The sequence below is a fragment of the Eptatretus burgeri genome, chromosome 5 (assembly GCF_056783735.1).
Source record: "Eptatretus burgeri isolate ZD-2024b chromosome 5, Ebu_testis_v1, whole genome shotgun sequence".
NCBI classification, from domain to species: domain Eukaryota; kingdom Metazoa; phylum Chordata; class Myxini; order Myxiniformes; family Myxinidae; genus Eptatretus; species Eptatretus burgeri.
In genome coordinates, this window is record NC_140965.1 from 107,812,067 (window position 1) to 107,822,476 (window position 10,410).

Here is a 10,410-nt window from a genome sequence, read left to right on the forward strand (position 1 = left end):
TTTTCTCCTGCATCTGCCACATCACAGACGGAAGCTGGATATGTATCAAAAACCTTGGCCTACTCACGGAATGTGTTGTTTGCTTTGAACTTTTTGAGGGAAGCTCCCTTTCCAATCCCATGAAGACGACATGTCGTGTTGCACCCAAGAACTGCATGTAGAAACAGTATGTGCTTGCATATGTCTGTACCAATCATTTTCTTTGTAGCCTTGATGTTCCAGATGCGAGGCTTCTTTGTGTTCTTCTTTGGCTCAGGACAAAAGAAGAGGTTATGGGATTCTAAGCTTGCATGGTGGCATAGGAGGACGAGGAGGTCTGTGTCATCACCAACTGACACAGTGTTGGTGACAGTAGCAGACTGCACGGCCTTCAGTACAATCATGAGATCAGCATCCCCTGAGGCATGGTGCGTCTCACAGTTCTTCTTCTGAAGCTCTTCACTCAACATAAAAATGAATCGCTGTTTATTCTGCCTTTTGGCAAGACACTGTTCCTTCTTCATTGTGAGACGCATGTCAGCTGTAAATGTCACAGTAGTGCCAGCATTCCCTTTAGACCGTCTCTGGTGTGTCATGTCCTTCATGTTGGTACTCTCATAACCATCAAACACAACTATGGCATCTCCGTACTTCTTCGTTACATAATCAGTGTACTGGTGGCATACGTCTCTGTATGTAGATCCACGAGACCATGGAATGCGTTGAACAAGTGCCCCACCATCCAAAACATACTGTTGCCCATCATTGGGGATATCGGCTGGGACATCGGATCCAAGAAGATCCCAGATGGCATCAGCAAAGACGGGCTGGTGGATAGCTGGACAGTTCATATTTGAAGGCCGACTCCAGTTAGTCTGCTGTTTGTGCAACAGTGATCAGTCTCTGGAAGAGGAGTTGTGGGTCAACCTGGACTTGTTCTCCATCAATCTTGACAGATGACTTCATGCCGAGGGTGACAACTTGATCTTTCCTCTTAAATGTGTACTCGGCAGGTGTTTTCCCATCCATAGATTTCAATATTTTGGCTCCTACAGCATGTGCTGTATCGACGTTGACGTGGGGTGTGCATGAACTCCAGTGGCAATGTTCCTCAGAGGTGGATCACTACTGAACGGATTCCGTTCCTGTAAATACTGAAGAGCTGATAGTGTCTTGCCTTGGTCATGTCCTTCTTCTGCTCTCCAATGTTGTAGTTCACACCTGTGAGCTCCTTCATTGACTGGTTTATTTCTGCACAGGCAGGCATTGATAGTAGCCATTCCTCGCCCTCGTGTAAGGGCCCCCCCCCCCCAATTCATTTTCATTTTTATGTTGGGTGAAGAGCTTCAGAAGAAGAACTGTGAGACACACCATGCCTCAGGGGATGCTGATCTCCTGATTGTACTGAAGGCCGTGCAGTCTGCTACTGTCACCAACATTGTGTCAGTTGGTGATGACACAGACCTCCTCGTCCTCCTATGCCACCATGCAAGCTTAGAATCCTATGACCTCTTCTTTTGTCCCGAGCCAAAGAAGAACACGAAGAAGCCTTCCATCTGGAACATCAAGGCTACAAAGAAAATGATTGGTACAGACATTTGCAAGCACATACTGTTTCGACATGCAGTTATTGGGTGCGACACGGCATCTCGTCTTCATGGGATTGGAAAGGGAGCTTCCCTCAAAAAGTTCAAAGCAAACAACACATTCCATGAGCAGGCCAAGGTTTTTGATACAAATCCAGCTTCCGTATGTGATGTGGCAGATGCAGGAGAAAAAAAATATTGGTGATAATCTACAACGAAAGTCAATTGACACCCTGGACACCCTCCGGTATCAGCGATACTGGGACAAGGTGGCTTGGAGCTCCTCTCACGTGCAACCACAGACGTTACCACCAACATCAGAAGCAGCGAAGTATCACAGCCTGCGCGTGTACCTGCAAGTCCAAGAATGGAAGGGATGTGCAGATGAACTTCTTCCGACAGACTGGGGTTGGCAGAAGTGTGACGAGGGTTTTGTGCCACTTCAGACATCAATAGCTCCAGCTCCTGAAAAGATGTTACGTGTCATTAGGTGCAACTGCCAGGCTGAATGTAGCACCATGAGATGCACATGCAAGAAGCACACCATTGAGTGCACTCCAGCTTGTGGAAACTGCAGGGGCTCTGGCTGCACAGACACTCCATGTGACAATGATGATGAGGATGATGAGGACATGGTCGAGTTCTAACTTTAATACACTTAATTTTTCTCAACATGTATAGTAAGTTTATAATGGATGTAGTTTCTGAGTTTAATGCGAATTTTCATTTTCATTTCAAAACCTTCGTCAGGCAGATGTGATTGCCTCGAGTGGAATTGTGAATTTTGTCATGTTTCAATGATTTACATAATTATATTGTATTGCCATAGACTTGATTTCATCTTGTGTCTTCAACGCTTCTTTTTTTTCGGGACAAAAAATTGACTTTTGGACAAATAAAGTTATAATTTTTTTTTATTTTACCCTCAATACATTCCACTTTTTTATAATTATTCTTGTATATCAATATACTGACCATAACTGGAAACAATTAGAATGCAGAAAAACATATATTTACATTTTAAAATATCAAGCTTTACAATTTTCTCATTTTCCTCGAAGCCGGGTGGCGGCCATATTTGATTTCCATGATTTCAGGACTTTCCCCCGGAGGGTCCCTTAGGACTTTTTTTCTGTCACTGAGGACATATCCAGGAATCAAAATCTGTTGAGTTTGCTTTTGTTGCAATTTGTGGGAGGTTGACCAAACATTTCTGCTAAAATGCCTGTACTAGTATTGAATAAAACATATGGAATTATGGGCTTCTGAGGTGGGTAATACAATTTGTTGATTACTTGATATTACACTTACTGATAAACAATGTTCCAATCATCATTAGGGTATGTAATAACTTCATGAAACAGGTTTTGTTACATTGTGACCGTTTAATTGCAGCACTTGGTATTCTACGCATAACACTTATTATTAACATAATAATGTACATGTACGTATGGCATATAGGTTCGAAAATCAGCATTTGTAATGTATTATACAATCAATAAGTGAGTTCAAGTACACAGTGTTCACTAACCTGACTTAGGCTTTCAATTTCCTCTTCAATGCAGCAACAGCAGCACTTGTTTCTTCCCCTCAGGCCCAGTTGAAAATGAAAGTATATGATACTTCAAAGGAATTGATGGTCGTTCCCTGTGTTCCCCGTCATGGCTAGGTTAGAATGATTGTATAATACATGACAAATGCTGCTTTTCGAACCTATATGCCATACGTACATGTACATTATTGCTCATATCTCAGAAACTATTGGAGTGCCCATCACAAAACTTATGTGGAAGCTTCTTGACATCATAAGGTACCTCTGGGATGAATTTGAGGAAATTTGAAGGATACATTTTTTGGGGATTCACGATTGAAGTTTATATTTTGTGATAACTTTTTTGTGGTTGGAGGTAGGAAAATGTTGCCCAGACAAATTCATAGGGCATGAAAATACCTTTAAAATGACACCAAAACCAGCTCTCTCGGTGTTATACTTTTAGAGATATGGCCATTTGAATTTGCGACGTCGTGCTAATTAGTCCAAAGTTCGTTAGTCTGTATCTCACTAATTAAGAGGCTGTTAGCAAAAATATTTGAGTTCTTGCCGTTTTTCATGGGTCCCAATTGGTTCCCAAAGTTTTACAAAAATCTGAGAGATGACGGCAGATTCTTTGATGATTTGACATGGAATGACCCTAATAAAAACAACAACAAACAATCTGGCTGCCAAATCATGTGACCGATAACTTCAAAAATTTTTATCTTTCGATGACCCTCAAAATTTTTCATACTGATCAGATGTCGTGTTCTACATATGCAATTATGACGTCCTAACGAAGGCACCCATAACGTATAAAAAAAAAATCATCACACCTATTCCCTGTGAGGAACACTTGCTGTGTGCCAAGTTTCAATTTTTTCTTTTGTGCGTTTTCAGATACAGAGGTCGAAAGTTTTTAGTTTTCCCCAACATGGCTGCCACACCACGTGACATATGACATAATCATGATTCAAACATTCTACACGAGCAGTCACTCCAATGGTGAAAATTTTGTCTCAATCCACCAAGCAGTTGTGGAAAAAACACTAAAGCTCTGTGCGGACAAAGAAACAGACAAACAGAGCCAAATGTAATACCCTCTCCTTCAGCGAGGGTAACTAAGCAATCCTCTCAACCCTTAGCAAACACCACCTGTCCCTTATTGAAGGTCTCCCATCAAGTACAATCCTACCCAGGCTCAATGATGCTCATCCACTGAGATTTGAGATCGGATGTATTGAAGCCAATAAGTCATGAATCAATATTCATAAATATAATTGCATGATGTCTAATATTCTACTTTCAAGATAATGAACTATGGATACTTTTAACATCACGGCAAGGTTGTGTTTGATTTCGGATGTATACATACACCTCATAAAGCATTGAGGGGATTAATGAAGATGACTCACAGGCCTGCATCAGTGCATAGACTTTAGGAGGACAGCCTTCTGGCTGCTCCATGCGGTATCCTCTTTCCAACCGCTCGTACACTTGTGAGAGATCCACACCAGGGTAAGGAGACATTCCATATGTGGCAATCTCCCAAAGAAGTATACCAAATGCTGCAGGATGGAAGCACAGGAGTTGGGGAAGTATATATACACAGGCTATATCTTATTACCAAAAACATATTGAATGCAACAGCCAGTTCAATGGTTTAAACTATAGCACATTTTCACTCCATTCTGGTAACATCATCATTGTGCTCTCCTTCAAATATATACTCTTTATCAGCGAAGGACAATGCAGAATGATGCATAAAATATTTCTACAAAGCTTTAGTTTGTGCTGGAACAATGTCTTTCCATTCCCAGTTTGTGCTGTATAAAAGCACATCTCCATAATTGTTGCACGACATGCTGTACAGCGAGCTGACTTACCCCAGACATCAGACTTTATGGTGAACGTGTTATAGGCAAGGCTCTCAGGTGCAGTCCACTTGATGGGAAACTTTGCACCTGCACGTGCTGTGTATGTATCACCAGTCATGAGACGGCTCAGCCCGAAGTCTGCTACTTTCACCAGATGGTTTTCACCGACCAAACAGTTCCTTGCAGCTAGATCCCTATCAAGACAGACGGGAAATGAGGAAACTAAGAACACTGAGCAGCAGAGAGCACCACCAACACAACAGCATAATTTGCAATGCAGAGCAACCATCACATGACATTGATGGATATTCTAGCAAGAAAGTAAGCAATACAGCCTACACTGTACAGGCAAATAACCATTAAAGTGATGTTTATGTTGTTGTATCAACTTTTTATTTGGCATTATTGAAGTGGAAAATTAACAGCATTGCAAAAAGTAAAATTATTTTGTAAAGATTCAAATAACCAGGGTAACTACATTAGTTATCTTTGTCTGAATAAAAGAGAGGAAAAACAAGTAGCAGGACATTCAAAGTACACCACCCCCATGACAAAGAAATAAATAACAAATCCCCCAGGACGCCTTCAGTGCTCAGTGATGTCACCTTGCAGCACATCGAGTCAGAATTGGGAGGGAGCGGTGTGCAATAATTGATTGAATAATTAAAACAAACAAATAATAATCATATAATAATTAATTTATTCATCAATAATTGGTTTATCAAAAAAAAAAAAGATGTATTTATTTATTAATCGGTTTATTAATTTTTAATTTAAAAATAAAAAATTGATTGATCAAAAAAATTAAAATTGGCTGTTTCATCTGAATGTGCAACTTTTTGAAAATCAAGTATTTAATCAAAAATGGATGATTAATTGATAAATCAGAATTATCCTTTATAGTCAAATCACTTGTTCACCATCATGTACAAATATCAGCTTCCGAGCTCAAAGGATGGCTGAGATATTGCCTGGACAAACAAGCAAAAAAATAATTAAGCGATTAATTGATTAATCAGCAAATCAAAAATACTCTTGATCGCTAAATCACTTGGTCACTGTCATGTCCAGATATCAGCTTCCAAGGTCAAAAGGTGCCTGAGACATTACCCATATGAGAAAGAAAATAAATCGATAATAATTAAGTAAGCAATGAATTGATTGATCAATTAAAAAACGTTTTTCCCAAAACACATGTTCAATTTTGTCCACAAATTTCAGCTTCCGAGCTCAAAGGATGGCTGAGATATTGTAACGAATCTGGCAGCCATTTGCACACAAACAGACTGCAGTCCCTCAGCTTAGTTATTTCAATAAGTATGTGTATCGTTAGATTCCTCCCTATGTCTAAAGGGAATTACATGTGTGCGCTGTGAAGTTTCTTTCCAGTTAGATTTTTGCAATACCCAACACCAACAAATCAATCCTTCACTTCTTCGCACCATCAACTCCATTGCCCACGTGCATTCGACCACGGACGTGGATGGAGGTTTCTTCACCTCAGAACACCGACTCCTCCCTGTCCAATCACAGATGGCCAGCACATCACCCCACGAAACCCTGTCCAACCAGGGCAAATATTACGTCAGAGGACCGATGACCCCACCCGGCCGGGGGAGGGATAAGAATCGCCGGGCTCCCCTGAGTGTTCGCTGGAGTTGGGTTGGAATTGTCGGAGAAGAAAAGGGTCGCCATTGCTGTTGGTGTGCATCGTTGCCATGTCTCAAGCTGGTCCTCTGACTATTCCACAGCCATCGACTTCCATCTCTCATTTTGTCGAGCAATAACCCGGAGTCCGAGCCGGGATCTTTGCTGGCCCTCTGTGAGGAGCGACCCTGGCCCCCGCTATACCGTGCCTGGGCTCGCCGACAACCCCGAGTTTCACACCTGCAGTCACGGGCCAAACCACACGAGGCGGGCAGGTACCGACCAAACTCTGACCTCCAGCCTGTCTATCCCTTTGGCTGTGAGGGTCGAAATAAAGATAATCCGGGTCCATTTTCTTTTGGTGTGGTGGCGCCGTCCTATAAGTAGAAATTGTATTAGTGTTGATTGCTCACTGTACATTGCCTGCATACTCGTGATAACTCTGCTCTGTGTCTCCCTTCCCGATTACTGTAAAATAAACCCCCCGTTAAATGTTCCAGTTCGTTGTCCGTGTTTTCTTCCATTGACCCAGTATGGTTCGGGCTTGAGAATTAGTGAGGCCGATTGGGCCGTAAGTTGTTATTTGGACCGGCACGGCTTTGGTAACTCCCGCTCAGTCACGCCGGATCCGAGTCGGTAACAGCGACTCGGTTCGGACAAAGCCGGCTGAGGGTGTGGCTTTCCCGGTAGTTCGATGGCGTGAGTACTTAGGTAAATTGGAATAGACAAGTGGACCCTACGTCACGCCATCAAAATATTGGTGACCACGGTCCTTTAAGCGACCCGTCGACTCCGGAGTTATCCGGGGTGACGACCTTCAATTCCGGTATTCGATGGGAGACGGGCTGACTGCTCCATCTAGAGGTTGTCCTTACCACCGAACCCGGCACTACACCAATATTGCCCGGACAAACAAACAAGAAAACAAGAAAGACAAGTAGTGGTACAAAGTACACAGCCTCCATGCCAAATAAAAAATAACAAATCCTCCAGTGAACGACATCGCCGGGGCACCTTTGGCGCCCGGCGATGCTGCCTTGCAGCACATGGGAGGGGGCGGTATACAATAATTGATTAATTGCATAATTAAAATTTATAATAATGATAAAATAATTCATTTCTCAATCAACTGCCGAATAGCACACCAAATTGCTCCTGCTTCATCTAAATCTAACTTTTTGAAAATCAAGTAATTAATTGAAAAATGAAGAATTCAATAATCAGTAAATCAAAAAAAAACTCTTTATAGCCAAATCACTTGGTCACTGTAATGTCCAAATATCAGCTTCCTCGCTCAAAATATGCCTGAGATATTGCGAGGATGAGAAATAAAATCAATACGGAATTAATAAATCGATAATAATTAAGTTATTCATCAATTAATTGATTAATCAAAAAAAATAGCGTTTTTGTCCCCAAATTTCAGCTTCCAAGCTCAAAGGATGGCTGAGATATCGCCCGGCCAAACAAACAAGAAAGCAAACGGAGCAAAAACTGAGTACTCCGTTCCTTCGGTGTCTGGCGATGACGTCATGCATCAACTGTATTTGGAAGGAGCGGTGTGCAACAAGTAGTAAAGGGTCAACAAAGTGGGGTGAAGGGGAAACAGGACATGAATGTGCACATGCAAAGCAGCACGAGAAGAGGACAGGGACTGAGATGGTGTAGCAAAATTCAGAAGTCCAAATCGGCCCCGGTAGACAGTAATTTTGAAGTTCTGGAAGTAAGAACACAAACTTTGGAAGATTGCCACAGGAAAGAGGAGAGAGGGCCAAAATAATGGAAGTGACCATTAGGCTTACACTCTAAGGATTTCAATTAAAGAGTTTCTCATGGAATGCATATGATCTGCAGGGGAAGGGGTTAGGTAGAGAGATTAGAGGATAGGAGGAAGAAGACTTAAATACAAGCAGAACAATGCAGCAAGACCAACAAACTGGCCTGCAATGATGCAAGAAGCAGAGCATGGGACTCAGCCTCCTGTCAGGAGATGCAAATGACATGGATGGCCGTGGATTAAAAACGAGAAGTGGCAGCACCAGTCCACGATAGGCTTTGTACTCGTACAAAGAGATTTTTGTTTTTGGTATATTACTGGAGTCTGCTCCAAACTACCCAGATTGTGACATGTTAGAATTCCAGAAGTGAAGCGTGATGACGGTAAAGAGAGTTTTCTCCTCTCATCCAGATTTTAAAAATAATTTGCATCCTTCATACATGTGGAGTTTAGTTCAAACAGCTGTTATACTAATGTTATGTATCAGAAGATTTTGTATGATGGAGTTGGAATTCCTTTGGTTCCATAAAATAAGATTCAATTTCTGGTCAAACTAAATATTTTTTGTGACCGAGCGACCCCTGTTATTATCATTGGAGAGACCATGGTTATCAATATAACCATCGGTATCCTCCTGAGGGGCATGAGGATTCTCAATTCCTATATCACACTCAGAAACTTCAAGTAATTAAACAAGCGGTGCAAATGGATCAAGTCAGAGTTAAAATCGGTTCCGGTTTAGTTTCCAGTCCCAAAGAGGAATTCTCTATGTGAGATGCATCTTGCAAGCTCAGCACATTTGACACAACCAGTATCTTACTTTGTGCTGTCTTTGTATCAGTAACGACAGGACATGAACGTTTATGTCCTTTTTGACAAGACGCTGTTATGAAAAACTCCATGTTGTCATCAATACAGTGGAGGATGAGGGACCAACCACTTCTGGCATGCCAGTAGGTAGGGAGGAGGGGGTCTAATATTTTCCACTCTCCAATAGGTGGCGGGGAGGGTTCTATCATTTCATGCACCCCATTAGGTGGGGGTGAGGGAGAGGAGGGGAAGGATCTGCAATCTCCTGTCCTCGATTAATACTACATTTCACTTTTGCTAATTTTCGGCCAATATCATGTAAACTACCATTTTAAGTCATCGCGTGGTTAAATTTTGATACGATTGCATCAAACGTGCTCAATGGAGCACACCGGTCCTCATTTTTAATAAACGGTGGGACATTCGACACATTAGCCTCAACCAAAGGTGTGCCTAATGGGGAAACAATGAGAAAAAGATCAGGTTCTATGAGAAGGTCTTGCTCCACAAGGGAGGTTACCATGTGCATCTCTGAAACAAACACAACGACCTTCGATTTAATATGAGAGGCCGCAAGGATGTTATGCGAGCCAACAATTTTTCCTATTGTCAGAAGCACATCTTCAATCTTTAACTCACTCAGAGGATTGCAGACAAGCCCATGCTTGCCAGCAAGTGCCATTAAGGGGGAAATGTACAAGCTGTTTCTCAAACGAGCATTTGCCACAGCTCAAGTAAATTAAACAAAGAAGTGAAAATCAACAAAAGGAGACCCAGCACAAGCAGCACCACCAAGTGGAGGTAAAAACAATGGACCAAGCGGACAAAGACCAGACGGGCAAAACATGGCAGATGGAACACAGCTGACAAAGCATCTGAACATCACCTATCACGCGGGTTCATGTTCTCTCTCACACCCATATACATATACACAGAAGGAAAATAAGGGGGAGAACATACACAAGGCCAGCAACGGACACGGGAACAAAGGGGAGAGGAAAGATACTGTTGTGACCAAAATATTGACACCCTTACTTTTGAAAAATAATGCACCATTTCTTCCAGAAAATTGTTGAAATTAAAAAATCTTTTGGTATCCACACAAGTATTTCTTTGGTTTGCAGTGGAACAAAACAAAAAAAAGTGAAAAAAAATTACGAAATCTTAGCTTATTCCACACAGAAATCCTAAAAATGGCCT

General features: G+C 41.9%; 1 protein-coding gene across 5 annotated transcripts in view; it reads right to left on the reverse strand.

The window, feature by feature from the left end:
• LOC147027123 (tyrosine-protein kinase ABL1-like) overlaps window positions 1-10,410 on the reverse strand; it is a 135,862-nt gene that overhangs the window by 11,512 nt on the left and 113,940 nt on the right. For all 5 annotated transcript variants that reach the window (XM_085883296.1, XM_085883295.1, XM_085883299.1 and 2 more), the window contains 2 exons: window positions 4,986-5,170; window positions 4,515-4,667 (listed from right to left, as the gene is read on the reverse strand). In XM_085883296.1, coding sequence (XP_085739422.1) covers window positions 4,515-4,667; window positions 4,986-5,170 — 338 coding nt within the window. The remainder of the gene's footprint in view (window positions 1-4,514; window positions 4,668-4,985; window positions 5,171-10,410) is intronic.